We start from the raw sequence: 20,838 nt of genomic DNA, 5'->3' as shown, positions 1-20,838 counted from the left end.
GAGGTCTGCACACAAGTGGATTCAACTTGGGTCAGGCCAGAGGCTAAGGTGTGGAAGAGGGTTGAGAATCAGGCTGACTTGAACGGCAGCAAAGACTCCAAGGCAAGGCTGCAGAGGTCTCAGAGGCTATGCGCACAGTCCCCTGCTGGGGTGCTCACCTGGGCTGGGCTCTGGGCTGCTTGGACAAAGCAGGTGGCCTGGCTCAGCCCTCACTGAGGGCCTCCCTTGGGGGCAGAGGTTGGCCTGATGCCAGGGGCTCCCCGTTTTTCCAGGCCCTCAGCAGGTAGTTGGGTGTGGCCCTCCGGATACCTTGGTCCCAGAGCTTGCCACTCAAAAAGCTTGGCAGTGAGGCAAGGGCAACCCTGGGCTGTTCCCCCCTCTACTGGCTCTGCCGCCTGGGTTGGAAACCCTGAGGCTGTGCCAGGCAGGTGTACCCTGACAGCCAGCCATGGCCCAGTAAGATGGGTGCCCGAGGTGGTACCTGGGCAGCGGACCCAGCTGTGCTGCCCCCGCCCCAACCAGAAGCCGCTCTAGCCCATGGTGGTCGTCTGGGCGAGACAGGCTGGTTGGCTAGGCACTGTTTGGTCTACAGCAGGTGTAGGCAGCGTCTCCCTGACCCCTGCCTCCCAGGAAGCCACCACCCTGGGCCCTACTCATCAGCAAGGACAGCGAGCAGGGCTGAGCTGGGGGTGCAAGGCACCGCGTGGGCTGCTACGGCCCGCCACCTCCATCACATGCACCTCTGCACCCCCTGCTGCCTGACTCAGGAGGGGGGGGGTCCTGTGCTTCCTTCACTCTGGACCCACGGTGCTGACCCAGTGCACCCACCTGGTCCTCTAGTGCGGACCTGGCCACAGGGCTCCTGTGGGCCCACGCTGATCCCGCCCTGGTCCCTTCATAAAGAACTCTTGAGCACATGCAGCCCAGGGGAGCCAGGAGGCTCCAGTGTGCTGTGTCCATCTGCCTCCCTCCAGCCCCTTCCGAGACACTGCGCATCATGCCCCCCTCCACCCCCACCCACACTGGCAGGAGGAACAGACAGGGAGACCACACACAGAGCTCGTTGTTTATAAATCTCTGCCTGGCTCATCGGTCTGTTTGTCCATGTATATATCTGTATATCTCTATGGAAGGGGAAAGGGGGACTCGTGTAAAAATCCAAAATACAATTCTATGAACACCTGCATCCTGGTCAGTCTGAGTGTGGCCGTGAAGCCCAGGTGAGCTGTGGCTCACAGGGCTAGGCCCTCGGTGCTGGCCGGGGGCCACGCCCCACCCCCTCTCCCCCCCCTCCGCCAGCCAGGGGACCAGGCTCCCGGACACCAGGCCTGCCCAAGGCCTGCTCTCCTCCTGGGGCTTCTACGAGACAGTGGGGTCCTTGGCTTTGGGGGGTTCTGAGCCCGTCAGCAGGGAGATGGTGGGGTCATCCGAGTAGTCGTCTCCCTCGGAGAAGTAGGAGCCCTCCCCCAGCTCGAAGAGCACCGGCAGGTCGCTGCTCCCCACGTCCACGGAGCCCGGGTCCAGCAGCAGCAGGGGCTGGGCGGTGTAGTGCACCAGCTGCTTCCCTAGGGGTGCGACTGGGTCAGGGTGCCGGTGGGGCCGGGGGGTGGGGGGCGGGGTGGGGGTGGGGGGCTCAGCTCACCTGAGTCTGGGCTGCTTTTCTCTGCCTCCAGAGGTCTGGGGGGCTCCTGGGGAGAGAGGAGCTCCTGGATCTGCTGGGGCAGCAGGAGGGAGCACAGTGAGGGCTCCCGCGCGGCCCTGCCCCCCCTGCCCCATCCACCCCGCCTACGCACGCTGGCCAGGCTGCTGTCCAGGTCGGGCAGGCTCATGTCGGGCACCGTAACCGAGGGGCTGAACAGCTGCAGGGAAGAGGGGGCGGTCAGACTGCCCTGGGAGCGGGGCGGGCTGGGCGCGGGGCGGGCAGGGCTAGGACTCACATCCAGCAGGGTGCTGGTGTCCACGCTGAAGCCATGGCTTGTCAGCATGGTCTGCAGGTTGTCCAGGTTGGAGTCCATGGCGTCCAAGTGGTCGCTGAGCTCGGTCCTGGCCAGAGGAAGGGGAGCAAGTGACGTGGCATCCAGGCACCCCCAGGTGCAGTCCTGCCGGCCCTTGCGCCCAGCTGCCAGCCTGCCCTGCGCAGGCTCACAGGAGGCCCTGAGGTGGGGCCCTGGGCCTGGGACACTTGGCCACCGGTGGTGGCTCAGGCTCCCTCATCACCGTGAGGCCCCGTAAGGCAGCACGTCAGGCTGGGCCGGCTAAGACATCAGGGGGCTGAGTTCAGGGCTCAGAAGGGCCGGGGCCCCAGCTTCTCAGGTTCAGCAACGCCTGCCCTTCACACTGGAGGACAGCAGGAGGGTGGAGCTGTGCTCGGCCCGGCTGGGCCAGCCTACCCCAGCATGCGCCAGGATAGATTAGGCCTGCCCCCTCGAGGAGGCCAGGCAGTACCTCGGGGTGCTGCCTCAGGCCCCAGAGGTGGGTGGGGAGCCTGTTCACAGGCTGGGCAGGGGTCTGCTCAGAGGCTGGGGAGGGGCCCAAGCTCTGGCGGAGCCCTCCTCCCTCCCCAGTGGGACAGCGCTAACCCTGGCTGGACTCGGCCATGCAGAAAGGAGGAGGGGCAGGGGAAGAGGCGGGCGACCCCAGACATCTTTGGAGTGCGAGCCAAACTGCAAGATAGAAAGACAAGAGCCCCCCACTGCCGGTGGGGGCCAGGCGGACTCCAAGCCCCCACCCCGCTCACCCACCTCTGGGGTGGTAGGACAGACAGACCAGGCGGCCCGGGGAGGGCGGCTCAGGGGGCAGGGGTGCCCGCCACGTGCCTGGTTCCCACGGTGCAGGGGCTGCGGGACCCCCTGGCTGGCATGTCTCCCTCCCCAGCTCCATGTTCTGGGCCAGGTCGGCCAGTTTCCCCCGGCAAATCCCATGCCGAGGGCCTGAGGGCCATGCGTGTCCAGCCCGGCACTGTCCTTGTCGGAGTCCCCTGCGCTTCCAGAGACCGCAGGGCGCCTGGAAGGCACTCACTTGTCTAGGCAGGCGACGCTGAGGCACTTCTCGGGAGCCGAGGCGGGCAGGGGCGAGGGGGGGCGGCCCCCGGTGTCCACGAGGGGTGTGGTGGAGGCAGCGGGCGTGGGCTCGCTCTCCCGGAGGATGGAGTCAATAAGGGTGGTCGGGGACAGAGGCGTCTCCACCATGGAGGATGGTCGGCCGGGGCTGGCACCCTCTGCCCGGGGGCTCTGTGGCGGGCTTGGGGGCTCCTCCTTTACGCGAACCAGGGGGCTGCTGGACAGGGGCCTGTCCGTGGGGCACAGGCGTCAGCGGGTGCCTTTGCCGGCCCCACCCGCTCCTGCCTGCAGGGAAGGCGCTGGGCCGCACCTCTCGTCTACACTCCCGCCTGAGGAGGCCACGGGGCTGCCGGGGGCCAGTTCGGTGATGTCGGAGATGATGGGTCCGGAGCTGGTGACAGCGTCTGGGGAGTAGAGGCTGGAGCCGCTGTAGGCTGGGGAAGGGGCCTGCCACCAAAGGGAGGTGAGCATGGTGGTGCGTGCTGCGTCCCCGCCCCCGCCCCCGCCTCCGCCCTGGGCGCCCGCAGCTCACCGGGTAGGGGCCTGGGCCGTGGATATGCTCCAGCGAGTACTGCCGGCCGTACTTGGGCATGGGGTGCGCAGGGCCGCCGTCGTTCAGCATCAGGGGGCTGTGGGGAAGGGTGGGTGAGTGGCGGCCCGGCCTCGTGGCCCCCGGGTCGCAGCCCACGGGAGACGGGCGTGCCCCGTGCCTCACATCTTTCTCTTCACCCCAAGGATCCGGTTTGACTGCACCAGCGAGATGAGGAACTGGATGAGCTGCAGGGGGAGAGGCGGTCAGCCCAGTGCGGACAGGGACCCCCTCCCCGCCGGCCCGGTGCACACCTTGTTGACGACTTTCTGTTGCTGGGCGTGCTTCTGCCGCAGGCTGGCCACCTCTCGCCACAGCGCCTCGTTCTCGCTGCAGCAGACCAGGCGTGGTCAGCAGGTGGCAGGAGTCTCGGGATACCTCGCTCCACCATGCGCCCACCCACTGGCCCGTCCCTGCCCGCTGCCGAGCACGGGCCAGAGGCCAGGCTGAGACCCCAGGGCCCTCTCGGTCACAGTCAGGGTGGCAGAGCCTCCAGGCTCTCTGCCTGGACCGAGGATGGGGCTCCAGGGAACAGAGGCAGTGCAGCTCTCAGGCCACAGGGCTCCAAGTGCAGGTTCTCCTGTGCCTTTAGGGGGTCAGAAGTGGCCTTAAAGAGCTCGAAGGGCCACCGCAGCAGCCCACGCCCTGCTCAGCACCAGTATGTCTTCTTGACAAGCGACAGACCCTCCTATGCTCACTCTAAGAGGCGTCCCTGTCCTGGAGGCCAAGGCCACCTAATCCCACCTCTGGATTCCAGCCAGCCAGGCATTCCTGCTGGGCTCTGACATGAGTAGTTAGGCAGGGGCTAGGAGCCTCCTCCACGGTCTAGGGGTGCGACGGCCTGCACCCCAAGTGGTTTTGAGGCCACCCTGGGCTGGGGTGCTTGAGGGCCCCGAGTACACAGGAGGAGGTCTAAACTGGCCCCTATGGGGGTCCTGGCAGTGGGGGGCTGGGGGGCCTAAAACCGGTTCTGTGGTGACCAGACATGCCCCAGGGAAAGGGAGTCCAAACCTGCAGGCCTCCTGCGCCAGGCCCGATGAGAGGTGACACACACTGACTGGTGCGAGGCGCATGTGTGGGTGGCGTGAGGGGCCCGAGGGCATAGCTGGTGCTTGGGCTCAGCTCTGCGGGCTACCACGGGACCGCACCTGACCCCACCTCCCAATAACGAGTCCAGCCTGGCATGGGCCGGGAGCCTGTGCAAGTCCAGACGTGGCCCTGGCCCGAGACTGCAAGGCCCGGACCCGCAAGACCAGGGCTGGGGAGCGGCCTCGCCAGCAACACCTCCCCCATGTCACTGTGCAGGAGGCCTCTCACGTCCCCACCCCATCACTCTGCACGAAGTTCTTTCTGGAACCCTTTCCCGGGGGTAAGTCTGGTTATGACAGAACCAGCTTTAAGCTCCCCCCAGGTTGGACCCCCCACGGTAACCCCAGCATCCCAGAGGAGGTGCGCCCTGCTCCCACGGCTGTCCCAGGACCTACTGCTTCATGGCCAGCAGCTTGGAGTCCATGCTCTCCTGCTTCCCCTTCATCAGCTGCACGTCGGTCAACAGCTTGGTAACACTGTCCTGGCGAATCTTTATGTCCTCGCTCCGCAGAGTGGACACCTGGGTCCCCGGGGGAGCAGTCACTGAGATGGCCTGGGGGCGGGGCGGGATATAGCAGAAAGGGCCGAGGGGCTGCTGGGGTGGATGGGCCTTCTCTGGGGTGGCCAACGGGGGACAGGCACCTGGTAGAAAGCAGGCTTGGCACAGCTACGTTAAGCCAGGCCAGCGAGTGGATGCTGCTGTTGCCGGGGGTCTGGGCGGAGATCCAAGACCATGATGGGGAGAACGGCTACTCACACTGGTCACTTTCCTCTTGATGTTCTCGAGGAGCTGCTCCTGGCCTCGCAGGAAGCACGGGTGCTGGAACTCGGTGTCGTCCCTCTCTGGCTTGACCAGGCCACCCTGCTCGATGTGGACCACCTTCCGGAAGCCATCTGCACACGATGGAATTGGGGCAGTGCTGCCTCAGGGCTGGGGTCTCACCCCTCACTCCAGTGAGGCCCCTACCCCAGGGAGGATGGAGGGAGGCCCTGGCGGGCGGGGCCTGGCTCAGGGAATGCCCAGCACTGCCCTCCCAGAAGCGCTGCCTGTGGTGGCTGGGTGGTCTTAAGTCTCAGGGAGAGTCCCTGAGACACCCCTTCCCCTTCAGCTGCGTGGGCTCTGGGCCGCGTGGGGCTGTATGCAGGGCCAAGGCAGTACACTCACACATGTTGAGCTGCCGCACGAAGCTAGCCATGTTGCTGTGCTTGAAGTACTTGGGCAGCACCTCCTTGGCAAACTGGCCCTGGTCCAGCACGTGGAAGCTGTTCCCGCTCTGCCGGGAGACGTGGGGGTCACCACAGCCTCTCCATGCAGGGGCTGCACCCCAACCCTAGGCTGGGTGACAGTTTTCACCTGGGATCCCACATCCCTGCTGGAGGCCCGCCAGGTCACACCTCAGCACTGTGGGCTCTTCCCTGAAGGGCCCCATGTCAGCGCTAATCCACAGTTTTTCCCTACGTACGGCTAAGACCCCAAAAGGAGGCAGCCAAGGAGACGGGACCTAACTTCAGGTCCTCGGGAGGAAGACAACACAATCATGCTCAGAACTGAAGTTTTGTGGTTCTTCTTCTGGGAACAGAGATGAGAACAAGATGAAAAAACCGCTACACTGCTCTTCCATGTCTGTCCAGACCTCGGTCCAGAAGCTCCCAGGAGGGCCGAGGCTGGGTGGGCTGGGCATGGGCCCCGCTGGGGTGCAGGATGGGGTTGGGGAGGAGCAGGAAGGGCCCCGTGGTGTCAACACGGACGCACACATGAAAAGACACAATGGAAGAGCGTGAGCTGAGGGGAAGGGTGGAAAAGGGACCTTCTACAGCTTTTCTCCTCCACAGACACAGTAAGAACACCAGCAAAAAATGCTAGAGACAACTTCTTCAGAACTCTGAAAATGACCCACGAGAATTTATTCAAGAAATGGTTGAATCTCAGTCAGATCCGAGAACTGTGGTGTTCTAACTTGCCATGTCCCTACCTCCTCTCCTGTAACTGGGAAAGCCAACAGCTCAAATCATGGTGGAATAAACGTTCTAGCATCCATGGGGCTAGGGCTCATTCAAGGCCTGCAGTGTCTCCCTGGAAGGTTCCACCTCCAAGGCTGTTTTTGATCTGACCTTTTATGCTGAAGCTCTTAGCAGAAAAAGGCTTTTCCCTAGAGATGTTTGCTGAAAGCATCAAGAGGCAATTTTAAATTCATGACGGAAAAAAAAAAAACCCAACTCATCACGCCGAACACAGTGGACCACAGATGGAGAAAACTGGCCAGCCAGGAAACATAAAAGAGCTAAGGAACAAGATTTCAAGAAGAGCTTTGAAAAGCTCCAGGATATTCCTGGGATCCAGAAGTCACACGTGCATGTACAGCTGTGTGCATGTCCGTGAGAGGTCCAAGGCAGCTCTGTGTAAGCAGGAAGCTGAGGAGAAAGTCAGGGTGCCGACAACGTGGCTGGGGGCTAAAGGCACAGCCAGCACACACAGTTCGCCGCAGAGACTGGGAGATTTACTGGTTCCAGCCATTAAGGAACACTCCTGCTCCCCACACTGCCTAACCACTGCGCTCACTGCGTAGGCACCTCAGTGATCACACATAGCAAACAACACAAGTTGCATAAAATTAATTCAGAAAAGCCACTAAACAAACAGCAACAACAGGAAATTGCAACAAATCCTGGTGGGTGGGTAAAATATGATATTGAGTTTAACAAATGGCATATTATATTAATGGAAAACCTTTCAACAAAACACTCTGAGACATGCAAAGAGACAAAGTATGACCCACACATAGGGAAACAAGCAGCCAGGGGAGACCGTCCCCAAGGAGGCTCAGATACTGGACTTACTAGATGAAGACTTCAAATTCATTTGAAATATGTTCAAAGAGCAAAATAAAACAGTATGCAGGGCAGGAAGCAACAGTTAGAACTGGACATGGAACAACAGACTGGTTCTAAACAGGAAAAGGCGTCAAGGCTGTATATTGTCACCCTGCTTATTTAACTTATCTGCAGAGTACATCATGAGAAACGCTGGGCTGGAAGAAGCACAAGCTGGAATCAAGATTGCCGGGAGAAATATCAATAACCTCAGATATGCAGATGACACCACCCTTACGGCAAAAAGTGAAGAGGAACTCAAAAGCCTCTTGATGAAAGTGAAAGAGGAGAGTGAAAAAGTTGGCTTAAAGTTCAACATTCAGAAAACATGGCATCTGGTCCCATCACTTCATGGGAAACAGATGGGGAAACAGTGGAAACAGTGTCAGACTTTATTTTTTGGGGCTCCAAAATCACTGCAGATGGTGACTGCAGCCATGAAATTAAAAGACGCTTACTCCTTGGAAGGAAAGTTATGACCAACCTAGATAGCATATTCAAAAGCAGAGACATTACTTTGCCAACAAAGGTCCGTCTAGTCAAGGCTATGGTTTTTCCTGTGGTCATGTATGGATGTGACAGTTGGGACTGTGAAGAAAGCTGAGTGCTGAAGAATTGATGCTTTTGAACTGTGGTGCTGGAGAAGACTCTTGAGAGTCCCTTGGACTGCAAGGAGATCCAACCAGTCCATTCTGAAGGAGATCAGCCCTGGGATTTCTTTGGAAGGAATGATGCTAAAGCTGAAACTTCAGTACTTTGGCCACCTCATGCAAAGAGTTGACTCATTAGAAAAGACTGATGCTGGGAGGGATTGGGCGCAGGAGGAGAAGGGGACAACAGAGCATGAGATGGCTGGATGGCATCACTGACTCAATGGACGTGAGTCTGAGTGAACTCCGAGAGTTGGTGATGGACAGGGAGGCCTGGCATGCTGCGATTCATGGGGTTGCAAAGAGTCGGACACGACTGAGTGACTGAACTGAACTGAAAGAAATAAAGAAAAGCATAAGATTGATACCTCTTAGAAGAAAGTATAACAATAAAGACAGAAATTACAAATATGAAAAGTCCTGGAGTTGAAAAGTGTAACAAATCGGATTTAAAATTCCCTGAGGGGCTCAAGAGCAGATCTGAGCAGGAATAAGGTGGAACCAGCAAACGTGAAGGAGTATTGTCAACTGAGATTTCCTGACTGAGGAACAGAAAGAGAAGTGAATAAAGACAGTGACACACGGGACACCAGCAGAGACCAACACACGCATAAAGGAGAGGGGTGGAAAGAATATCTGCATAAATAATGACCCCAAATTTGATGAAAAATATCTGAGAAGCTCAACAAATTCCAAGAAGGATAAACTCACAGAGATTCACATCTAGACATCCATAAGACCAAGGAAAACTCTTTAGAGCAGTTAGAACCAATTCATCACACATAAGGAATCCCTAATAACAGTTTCTGAATATTCACTGGAAGGACTGATGCTGAAGCTGAAGTTCCAATACTGTGGTCACCTGATGTGAAGAACTGACTCATTAGAAAAGACCCTGATGCTGGGAAAGATTGAGGACAGGAGAAGGGAACGACAGAGAATGAGATGGTTGGATGGCATCACCGACTTGATGGATATGAGTTTAGGCAAGCTCTGGGAGTTAGTGATGGACAGGGAGGCCTGGCAATGTGCACTCCATGGAGTCACAGAGTCGGACATGACTGAGTGACTGAACTGAACTGAACTGAATAGCAGCTCATCTGTCATGAGAAACCATGCAGGCCAGAAGCCAGTGGGATGACATGCCAAAAGTGCTGAAAGAAAACAGCGTTTTTATTTTGGCCAAGAATTCTATATCCAGCAAAACTATCCTCTGAAGATGCCTGGGAAGGCAGCTAAGGAGATCCTGTGAACCACTCTCAGGGTAAACAAAGCTTAAATCACCTAAGTCTCTGGAAATTGTCCTGAAGGCATATAACAAATGAAGAAACACTTATTCAAGAAAATCTAAAACTCAACAGAAACAGTGAACGATGGCATTTTTGGCCACACCCTGCTTCCTCCTCCTCCTGAGAGTTCACCTGGATTGATGGCACACTCTGGGGAGCTCTGGCCAAGAAGGTGGGGATTTCTTACCCCTCAGTTTACAATCAGCACGTTCTGTATCCTCCTGAGAGGGTGAGGGGGCAGGCCACCAGCATCTCTCATCTTGCCCAACTCAAAGTTTGAGGGTCTCCTTCTCCTTTCTGCCCCCACTTACAAAATGGAGTCTCAACCCAAGCATGACAGGCTCAGAATACTGGGGTTTCAATCACCCTCACCCCAGTTAGCATTAATTTCTTTTTCTTATCTTAAGGTACTGGGTAGGACTTCCCATACAACATCTGCTAGCGCTGGTGGAAAAAGGTTTCTGCCTTGTTCGGATTCTGTGGGGACAGCGCTCAGGAGCTCACCAATAGGCATGACGTTAGGTGTGCAGTTTGTTTTTGTAACAGCTGAAGAAGGTCCCTGCTATCTCTGGTTTCCTGAGTGATTTTTTTTAATATCGCGAACATAAATTTTGTCAAATGCTTTTTCTGAAACAAATAATATGATTATGTGCTTTTTCTTTAGATTATTAACATGCTGGGTGATACTGATTCAAAAATCCTGAACCATCCATACATTCCTGAGATAAATCCCATTTGTTGTGACATTAGTCTTTTTATGTACTACCAAATTTGATTTGCTAAAGTTTAATTCTTGCCTTGAGAACCCTATGAACAGTATGAAAAGGCAAAAAGATATGACACTGAAAGATGAACTCCCCATTTCGGAAGGTGCCCAATATGCTACTGGAGAAGAGTGGAGAAAGAACTTCAGAGAATGAAGAGATGGAGCCAAAGCGAAAACAATGCCCACTTGTGGACGTGACTGGTGATGGAAGAAATAAAGTCTGATGCTATAAAGAACAATATTGCATAGGAACCTGGAATGTTAGGGCCATGAATCAAGGCAAATTGTAAGTGCTCAAACAGGAGATGGCAAGATTGAACACTGACATTTTAGGAATAAGTGAACTAAAATGGACTGGAATGGGTGAATTTAATTTCAGATGACCACTGTATCTACTACTGTGGGCAAGAATCACTTAGAAGAAATGGAGCAGCCCTCATAGCCAACAAGAGTCTGAAATGCAGTACTTGGGTACAGTCTTAAAAATGACAGAATGATGTCTGTTCATTTCCAAGGCAAACCAATCAATATCACAGTAATCCAAGTCTATGCCCCAGACACTAATGCCGAACAAACTGAAGTTGAACAGTTCTAGGATGACCTACAAGACCTTTTAGAACTAATACCAAAAAAAGATGTCCTTTTCATCATAGGGGATTGGAATGCAAAAGTAGGAAGTCAAGAGGTACCTGGAGTAACAGGCAAATTTGGCCCTGGAGTACAAAATGAAGCAGGGCAAAGGCTAACAGAATTTTGCCAAAAGAACGCACTGGTCATAGCAAACACCCTCTTCCAACAATATGAGAGATGACTCTACACATGGACATCACCAGACGGTCAATATCGAAATCAGGTTGATTATAGTCTTTGCAGCCTAAGATGGACAGGCTCCATACAGTCAGCAAAAACAAGACCTGGAGCTGACTGTGGCTCAGATCATGAACTGCTTATTGCAAAATTCAGACTCAAATTGAAGAAAGTAGGAAAAACCACTAGATCATTCAGATATGACTTAAATCAAATCCCTTAAGATTATACAGTGGAAGGGACAAATAACTTCAAGAGATTAGATCTGACAGACAGTGCCTGAGGAACTGTGGACAGTTTCATGATATTGTACAGAGGCAGTGATCAAGACCATCCCCAAGAAAAAGAAATGCAAAAAGGCCAGATGGTTGTCTGAGGAAGCCTTACAAATATCTGAGAAAAGAAAAGTAAAAGGCAAAGGAGAAAAGGAAAGATATACCCACCTGAATGCAGAGTTCCAAAGAATAGCAAGGAGAGATGAGAAACTCTTCCTCAGTGGTCAAAGCAAAGAAATAGAGGAAAACAACAGAATGGGAAAGACTAGAGATCTCTTCAAGAAAATTAAGAGATACCAAGGGAACATTTCATGCAAAGGTGGGCACAATAAAGAACAGAAATGGTATGGCCCTGACAGAAGCAGAAGATATTAAGAGGTGGCAAGAATTCACGGAACTATACAAAAGGATAATCACAATGGTGTGATCACTCACCTAGAGCCAGACATCCTGGAATGTGAAGTCAAGTGGGCGTTAGCATCACTATGAACAAAGCTAGTGGGGGTGATGGAATTCCAGTTGAGTTACTTCAAATCCTAAAAGATGATGCTGTGAAAGTGTTGCACTCAATATGCCAGCAAATTTGGAAAACTCAGTAGTGGCCACAGGGCTGGAAAAGTCCCGCCTTTCATTCCAATTCCAAAGAAAGGCAATGGAAAAGAATGTTTAAACTATCACACAATTGCACTCATCTCACATGCTAGCAAAGTAATGCTCAAAATTCTTCAAGCTAAGTTCAAAAGTACGTAAACCGAGCACTTCCAGATGTTCAAGCTGGATTTAGAAAAGGCAGGGGAGCCAGAGATCAAATGGTCAACATCTGTTGGATCATAGAAAAAGCAAGAGAATTCCAGAAAAACATCTACTACTGCTTCACTGACTAGGCTAAGCCTTTGTGTGGATCCAAACAAACTGGAAAATTCTTAAAGAGATGGGACTACCAGACCACCTGACCTGCCTCCTGAGAAATCTGTATGCAGGTCAAGAAGCAACAGCTGGAATGGGACATGGAACAACAGACTGGTTCCAAATTGGGAAAAAAGTATGTCAAGGCTGTATACTGTCATTCTGCTTATTTAACTTCTATGTAGAGTACATTATCCAAAATGCCAGGCTGGATGAAGCACAAGCTGGAATCAAGATTGCTGGGAGAAATACCAATAACCTCAGATATGCAGATGACACTACCCTTATGGCAAAAAGCGAAGAAAAACTGATGAGCCTCTTGATGAAAGTTAAAGAGGAGAGTGAAAAAGCTGGCTTAAAATCCAACATTCAAAAACCTAAGATCATGGAATTCAGTCCCATCAGTTCATGGCAAATAGATGGGGAAACAATGTTAACAGTGACAGGCTTTATTTTCTTGGGTTCCAAATCACTGCAGATGGTGACTGCAGCTCTGAAATTAAAAGACCCTTGCTCCTTGGAAGAAAAGTTATGACCGACCAAGACAGCGTATTAAAAAGCAAAGACATTACTTTGCCATCAAAGGTCCGTCTAGTCAAAGCTATGGTTTTTTCAGTAGTCACATTCACATATGGATGTGAGTTGGACCATAAAGAAAGTTGAGCGCCGAAGAATTGATGCTTTTGAACTGTAGTGTTGGAGAAGACTGTTGAGAGTCCCTTGGACTGTAAGATCCAAGCAGTCAATCCTAAAGGAAATGAGTCCTAAATATTCATTGAAAGGACTGATGCTGAAGCTGAAACTCCAATACTTTGGCCCCCTGATGCAAGGAACTGACTCACTGGAAAAAACCCCGATTCTGGGAAAAATTGAAGGCAGGAGGAGAAGGGGACAACAAAGGATGAGACAGTTGGATGGCATCACCAACTTGATGGACAGGAGTTTGAGCAAGCTCCAGGAGTTGGTGATGGACAGGGAAGCCTGGCGTACTGCCAGGGATCACAAAGAGTCGGACACAACTGGCGCGCTTTCATGGCGTGCTGGCGCCATGGCAAAGCCTGGCATGCTTTCATGGGATCACAAAGAGTCGGACACAACTGAGCAACTGAAATGAATGGGACTGAGTGACTGAACTGAAAATTTTATAAACATTATGAAGCATATTGGTAATTTTCTTGGGACGGTTTCGTTATAGGTATTTTGATCTGAAGATTTTTTAGAAAGGTTCATAATTTTAGGAATTCTACTTCATTAATATAATCAAGACTACTAATAGTTACCTGTCTCACCCTGGGTGCGTTTTGACAGTTTGTGCTTTTCAAGGAATTGGTTCATTTTATTAAATTTACATGTGCAGAGCTGTACTTCCTCATTACCCTCTTACTGTCCGTGGTGTCTGTTGTGATATACCCTCTGATGGTCATCATGTTGGGAATTTATGTCTTTTCTTCTTTGTCATGCTGCAAGTTACCAACCTTTTCAAAGATTCAGCTATTGAATTGATTTATCATGTTTTACTGTTTTCAGTTTCATTGGTTTTCCTTGTCTGTATTATTCTCTTCATTCTGCCTGCTTTGGTTTTACTCTACTAACTTTCACGTGGAAGCTTAGAAGCAGTTCTTATTTCCCTTTTGGCACGACTTTAGGTGGATCTTTCGGACAGGAAGCGTCTGGTGGACGGATGGGGAATGTTGGCACAGCAGGTGGAGATCCTCAGATGAAAGATGAGGAAGAAAGCAAGGCTCCTATGAAGGCTGCCCTCTCACGAGTCATGATGGTGGTGGCAGGTGCCACGGAGCCTCAGCTGTTTTAGGAAGTTAGTCTGGAGGTGCCTGGCTACACAGCTGTAGATAATATAACCAGTACATATTCTGCAGTGTTTGGAGCACTGTACGTCCATTGTCAACAGCTCGTTACTAGTACGTGGAATCAGAATTAATTTCTGTATACTGGCATTGAAGCCTATGAACTCACTAAATTCACTCATTAGTTTTAATAAGGTTTTGTAGATTCTTTAGGATTTTCTAAGTAAACAATGATGCTTTCTATGTATATACTTTTAATTCTTACTTTTCAATCTTGATATCTTTATGTATTTGCCATATTGCCTGACCAGGACACCTAATACACCATTATGCTTCTTCTGCCTCCACTGAGAAAACTGTCAACGTGGTGAGTTACTCCAGGTCTTGAGTGTTGAGCAGACTTCAGCTTACAAGGTCTCTTCCAGCCCAGGCCTCACGCCGACTCTGCCAGGAAGTCAGTCTCATTCTTGTCCTGTTCTTCCACATGCAATTTCCTTTTTTTTCCATGCTGCTTTTAAGATTTTCTCTCCAACGCTTGTTTTCAACACTTTGATAGTGACATGCATTGGTATATTTTGTGTTTTTATCTTCTTTGGGAGTCAATGCAATTCTTGGATCTGTGGGTTTACATTAAAAAAAAAAATTCGGGAAAATGTCTAGCTTTTTCTAAAAATAAAGAAAGAAACCAGTTATTTCCAAAATTTTCCTCCATCCTTTACTCTGGAACTGTGTGCCAGCCCATGTGGTATTAACCCTGTAAGGCTCTGCTCACTTTTTTCGCAGTCTTTCCTCCTCTCTGTGATCACTCTGGATAGTTTCTTTTGCTAGTGTGCTGTTCAGTGATCTTTTCTTCTGTAGTTTCTAGTCTGCTGTTTAATCCCCTTCAAAGACTTAATAAAGACAAGCTTTTTATGTCAGAATGCTAGACTTACCGCAAAGCTAAGACAGTAGAGTTCTGTATGTCCCACACTCGCTCTCCCTGTTATTAAGAGCCTGCACTAGTGCATTTGCCCCCAGTGTCATAGCGATGTGCTTCATCCTTAACCAAGGCTCTCATTTTTCTCAGATTTCCTTAGTTTTTACCAAACATCCTACTGTTCCAGGACATCATCCAAGACAGTACACGACATTCATATCTGCTTATGTCATGCTTGACTAACAATCTCTCAGACTTCCCTGGTTTCTGACGACCTTGATGGTTTTGAGGACTGGGCTGGTATTGTGTAGAATGTTGCTCAATTTGGATCTGTCTGATGTTTTTCTCTCATGATGAGTTGAGGTTACATAAGTTTCTGGAAAGGAAGACCACAGGGGTGGTGTGCCTGGCCCATCATGGCACGTCAGGGCACAGCCGTCAATGTGACTCATCACTGCTGACGGAGGCCTGCCTGTCCAGCGCCTCCACTGTGCAGCCCCCCGCCTTGCGGGACTTCTCAGCAGGAAGGCGCTGTGTGCAGCCCCCAGCGAAGGCTGTGGTTATGGGCCACCTCTTTGAAGGGGGAGTGAACACAGAGGTAACCAGCGGTGATTCTTCTGCAGCGGACACTTGTTCCCGACACATTCTGCTTATCCGCCTTCTTTCTCACATCTTCTACTTCTTGGTCTTAAGATTTTAGCTCTACATTCTTGAGCACACAGAGCGTTTTAGTAACTGTTTTAACAGTTACTAGTTTCCTGCTAGTCAGTTCCATCATACCTGGGTCTGTTACTCTAACTCCCTTGTTACCGGTGACATTCTCCCGCCAAGTGGCCCATCTATTAGTTTCAACTGGATCCCAGACACGAGGCATGTTACCACATTCTGTTTGACTTTAGTCGTCCAGTTGTCGTCCTTTCAAGAGGGCTGCACCCTCAGTTCTGAAGGAAGGGATCAGCCTGATCCTTTCAGGCTTGTCTTTAAGTTCGTTCACACGGCGTCGGGGCAGCTTTTTCTCTGGGGCCAATCCAGCTGCACCCTCAAGCCTCGGCAGTTCTGAGGCACCGGGCAGGCTCTACGCTCAGAGCAGACTCTACACCCCAGCTGCGAGGACTGCACACAGCTCCTAGTGGCTGTTCTTTCCCTGGAAGGTTCTTGGGCAGTTGCCCAGGTCTCACGCCACCGGTGGGTGAAGCAGCACTTAGCTGAGACCCGTGCAGGGCCTCTCGCATAGCTCCTTCTCGCTAGTACCAGGTTCTGCCAATTCTGGCTGCCTCAGCTTCACCAAAGACCAGGCTCTCGAGTTTGAACGCTGCCTCGACAGAAAGCAAGGGCTCACCCGTCCTTTTGTGTAACAGACCTGAACAGTGTCGGAGGGTGAGTCCATATTGGGTGTGTCCTGCCAGCCCAACCTTAAGGGCTGTTAGAAGCCTGGCAGGCCTGATGGTGAGTCCCTCACAGGACCTCTTCCCTCGTGCCTCAGAAGTTCAAGGCCCCTCCTTCTCTGCTGACCCCATGTCATTCCTGAAGAAGGTCTTGGCTTACCCTTGGACACGGAGGGACTAGTGATGGGACATACAGCAGGGGAAGGGAGAAGCCAATGCCCAGCTGCTAGCTGGCAAGCAACGCCTTTGCCTCTGAAATGCAGGGCTCAGTGAATATCCAGTCTTGCTGTAAATTTGGAGCCTGTGGCCCTATTTCCTACAAAACGTTTCCCTGAAACGTATACAAAGTTCTGCACATATGCACATCTTTACAGAGGGAGGGCCTCTGTCTGTGAGCAGATTCTCCAAGGGCTCCACATCAACAGGATTAACCACCACGCTGACTCCAGTGGCCCACCTGCACCTTTCAAGAGTCTGCCCAGAACAGAAAGCCCGTCTTAGTCCTCCAGCCAAAGCGATGGGTCTGCGTGATGTGTTCTGGGAGTCGCGGGCATGCAGCGGGCACCCGCGTGCAGTGAGAGTGCCAGCGCTATGTGGACGCGGCTGCAGAGCAGCTCGGTGCCCTTCACGGCCTGTCTCCTCAGCCAAGAAGGAGCCCACGTGCACCCCCCTCACGTCCCCGTCCTACTTGTGCTCAGGGTCAAGCTCTCCGGCCGCCACCCCACACTTGGGTCTCCAGGCCCAACTGAACGCAGGGGCCTCTGCTGACTCAGTCACCGCTGGGCCCAGGGGCAGGGGCTCTGGGGTGGCTGCCAGCGCTCCCAGGTCGGGAATCCCTGCAGCCAGAGGTGCAGACGTGGGTCCCTAGCCTGTGATACCCGATGGAGCTGACTGCTCTGCCCACGGTGGGTCCTGTGGGCCCCCTGATCCCTCTGAGCACACGCGGCCCGTGGAGCCAGGCGGACTCACGTCCACTGTGTCCACCTCCCTCCCTCCAGCCCCTTCCGAGCCTCTGTGCCCCTCCTCCTCATCACCCCCCCACCCCCCCGCCCTCCCCAGCCCACCTCAGCAGGAGGGACAGACAGGGAGCCCGTCCTGTATAGATCTCTGCCTGGCTCGTCCGTTTCTCTATCTGTCCACGTATATATCTGTGTACCTCTACGGAAGGTAAAACAGGGACTCTCTTGTAAAAACTCAATACAATTCTATGAACACCTGAGTACTGATCAGTCCAAGTATGGCTCTGGTCCAGCTAAGAAAGCAGGTGGGGTGAAACCAGAGCCTGGACCCCACCGGCATGGGCCTCGGGCTGCCCTCTACCCAGGAGACGCGGCACGCAGCGAGGGCAGGCGTGAGCCACAGCTGTACACCAGTAAGAGACCGTGGACTCCGGGTCTGGTCCTGCCGTCCTCCTGCTTTTCATCTGTTTCCTAGTGTTTCTGGGACTCAGTTCCCGTATCTGTAAAAGGCCAGCAGCCACCTCTGCGTGGTGCTGTGGGAGGAGGTGAACTGATGCCCCAGAGCTGGGCTTCCTGCTATGTGGAGGGCCAGAAAGGGCTTGCCGGGTCCTGGGTGGCAAGTTCAGGGGGCACCAGGAGCCTCCAAGGCCCCAGCGCCCCTTGCAGCCTGTGCTGCGTGCTGGGCACTCCTCCAGCCTTTCTCGGGCACTGCCAACCCCCAAGGGCAGGATGGAGGGTCTGCTGGGACCCACCTGGCTCCCGGCCAGGTGGTCATGGGAGCCCCAGGAACAATCCTCGGCCACCTCAGAGTGGCCAGGTGCGACTGGGGCCCTCCTCAAGGAGTCCCGCAGAGAGCTGGCGACCTGACTGCAGGCTGCTCTCCAGCCAGGGCCTCCAGAGCGATCCTGACTGCAGGCGCTCACACTGGCCACCTGGGATGGGGCCTGGTTTGGCGACACCCAGCTCCTAGGCAAAGGAGGCCCTTGCTCTTAGGGCCTCATGGTGCCCACAGCCTAACAAGAAGAGCCTCCTTCAGCAAGTCACCCACCCTCCTACCACTGTTAACGCTGTCTTGAGGCCAAACAGGCCTGATTCATGGAGTGTCCCATGGATGCAGCTGCCACGCTCACCAGGTTCCTTCCCAAGGTTGTGGGGCCTTTGGTCCCACAGGGCTGTCTGAGGGGCAGCCCTGGCCTATTCTGTGGTGGTGCCACACCGAGCATGGTAACTGACTGGGGGTCTGGGAGGGAAGGGGAAACCAACACGACTCTCCAGGCAGGGCCTCAGACTGTGTGGAGGATGCACAGCGCTGCTGGGGCTGGAAAGCCCTCCACCCCGCCCCCTTTCCCTTGTCTCTGGGGCCAAACACAGGGTCCTCCAGGCAGAATGGGGAGAAAAGTTCCAGCTGGAGGGGAGGCACCAAGAGAACAGACGCCAGAACATTCCAAGGCCTCTGGAAGCCAACTCTGGGCTTCAAGACCGCAGAAGTCTCCCCCAGCAGACTTTCTGCCAGAGGCCTGGGGCTTGTGTGGGCATCGCGGAGGCCTCAGGCAGAGGGCCATCTCCTTTCTCAGGGCCAGGTAGCTCCACAGCCCCTGCCCAGCCTGGCAAAGGGCTTCCTTCCACAGCTGAACCAGTGCTCAGTTTCTGTCCTGCCTGGCAGCACAAGCCCCCTGCCCGCTGCGCCCTGCACCAAGCACATCCTGGTTGGCCTAAGGACAGAGGGGAGGAGGATCAAATGCATCGGCTCCAGCCGGCTGCTCCCACCCTCTCCAGTTTACGTTCCAGCAGGGCTGGTGGGTGGTGCAGCCACTGTGTGCGAGGCTGTGGCAGGCTTGATCCATCCTGCTTTCCAGGTCTAAGGTCTCGCTCAGAACACAGGAAGTGGGACCTGGAGAGCTAGCTGGCAGGGCTTTGGCTTCTGCCTCACCATCTTTAAGCAGAAACATCGAGCAGATCAAGAGGTGAGGCGATTATCCCGGTAGATAAAACTCAGACTACCCCAAAGAATCTCCGATGCCCCTCCCCAACCTGGGTAAGAGTATTTCCTGGGAATTTAGGGGAAGGAAAAAGAAGAGAAAGGAGGAATATAGACAGAAACCTGGGGTCATTTCCTTGGGTCAGCAAAGCTTAGGGCCTTGAACAAGGGGATGGTGGTAACAGGACAGGCTGTGGGGAAGGAAATACAGCCTCCTCTTGGGGAACGCTGCGCACAGTTACAAAAGCAGACAACAGGGATGGAGTGTGGCACACAGGTGTGTCACTGGGACCAACACGAAGTGTTCCCTACAAGGACGCTGTATGATTCTGACTCTCTTTACCAGCTTTGAGCCAGAGCTTCAGCAAACAGCCCAGGAACCAGAGGACCCGGCCTCCCGCTCTGGGCTCGCCTCAGCTCAGACTGCTCCTCCTTTCTAAGGGCTTAACAGTGCGAAAGAGAAGTACTTAGGAGAGTCTGGGCGAGCCAGCGTCCGGGCCCTCAGGAGAGCAAGTGTGTCCGGAGGCACCCAGAGGTTCCCCAAACCAGGGCGGCCCAGGCCGCACATCTGCGGGCCGGGAGCTATGGCTCCGGCCTTCCCCGGACGCGACGTCATAGCCCGGACGCAGACTCTCAGCCGCAACTCCAGTCTGTCTCTGCTTTACCTCTGCAAACGGAGGAGCTGTCCGGCCTGCAGGGTCAGACTATGGAGACGAGCCTGCTGCCAGGCAACTGGAGGCAGGGGCGTGGATAAAGAGGCCCGAGAGGAACGAAAACCAAAGCGGCTCTGGGGAAACCCAGCTGTGGTGTCCGGACAGGAGTTCGAGACCCACCACAACTTTATGACGTTGTGCTTTGTTTTTCGGTCCCTTTCCTTTCCCAGTCGAACAACGCCCTCCAATACCTGCGCCAAAACCTCATTTCCTCGCAACAGCTGCCGACCCCGCCACCCTGGTAACTCATGTGAGAAGCTGTGGGGTCACCTGGCCACCACGCTCGCCACTGGGTGCTGCCCTCAAGCCAGGCGCGCTTCCGCCGTCGTCTCAGTTACTCGGCGAGAGACCGAGGAGAGGCCCTGCCCAGACCCGGGCAGCGCGCACCGAGGGGAGGCCTCGGACGCTCTTTCCCGAACCCCGTGCTGTCCGCCCCCACACGTCCCGGGCCGGCGCGTCCAGCCCCTCACCGGGCTCCAGCAGATGAGCGCGTCCGTGTCCGGGTCGCTCACGAGGGTCCACAGCTTGGTCAGGAAGGCCGGGACGTTGCTGGGCCCCGCCGCGCCCGGGCCCACGGGCAGATCCATACCGGGCAAGGCGGGAGAGGAGGAGGTAGCGACCGCAAAGAGAGGCCGAGGGCCGGGCTAGCGCAGCCGCCGAGCCTGCTGCCTGGGCCGCGCTGCCGCCGCCCGCTGCGCACACACGGCCCCGAGGCCTGGCATGGCCGCCGCCATCTTGCGACGGGCGCGCTCCCGCCGGCGCCGCCCGCCTGCGTCCCCAC

The 20,838-nt window shown here is 54.3% G+C and overlaps 1 protein-coding gene across 12 annotated transcripts; it reads right to left on the bottom strand.

Moving 5' to 3' along the window:
• Nucleotides 1–1,052: 1,052 nt before the first annotated feature.
• HSF1 (heat shock transcription factor 1) lies at nt 1,053–20,803 on the bottom strand. 12 transcript variants are annotated; one of them, XM_086337863.1, is made up of 14 exons: nt 20,528–20,803; nt 5,903–6,011; nt 5,495–5,631; nt 5,133–5,290; nt 3,903–3,978; nt 3,775–3,836; nt 3,592–3,688; nt 3,370–3,506; nt 3,019–3,288; nt 2,580–2,663; nt 1,938–2,043; nt 1,794–1,859; nt 1,643–1,715; nt 1,053–1,565 (listed from the first exon to the last, which is right to left on the bottom strand). In XM_086337863.1, the coding sequence occupies exons 1-14, from the start codon at nt 20,642–20,644 to the stop codon at nt 1,360–1,362; spliced, it is 1,698 nt and encodes a 565-aa protein (XP_086193989.1). In that variant the 5' UTR covers nt 20,645–20,803; the 3' UTR covers nt 1,053–1,359. The 12 variants fall into 12 exon arrangements, with proteins under 12 accessions (XP_086193989.1, XP_086193990.1, XP_086193991.1 ...); XM_086337864.1 differs by having other exon boundaries at nt 1,643–1,712; XM_086337865.1 differs by having other exon boundaries at nt 1,643–1,688.
• Between the last annotated feature and the right edge of the window lie 35 nt (nt 20,804–20,838).

The sequence above is a fragment of the Bos grunniens genome, chromosome 14 (genome assembly GCF_055505025.1).
Source record: "Bos grunniens cultivar Pamir isolate PY7600 chromosome 14, Bosgru_T2T1.0, whole genome shotgun sequence".
NCBI classification, from domain to species: domain Eukaryota; kingdom Metazoa; phylum Chordata; class Mammalia; order Artiodactyla; family Bovidae; genus Bos; species Bos grunniens.
The sequence above is the reverse complement of the archived record's forward strand: the minus strand, read 5'-3'. Positions and strand labels throughout refer to the sequence as shown.

Coding starts and splice junctions, on each gene's coding strand:
- HSF1 (XM_086337863.1), bottom strand. CDS start 20,644: ATGGATCTGCCCGTGGGCCCGGGCGCGGCGGGGCCCAGCAACGTCCCG. Junction 5,632..5,902: donor CGTGCGGCAGCTCAACATGT/GTGAGTGTACTG, acceptor CATCGTGTGCAG/ATGGCTTCCGGAAGGTGGTC. Junction 3,837..3,902: donor AACAGAAAGTCGTCAACAAG/GTGTGCACCGGG, acceptor CTCCCCCTGCAG/CTCATCCAGTTCCTCATCTC.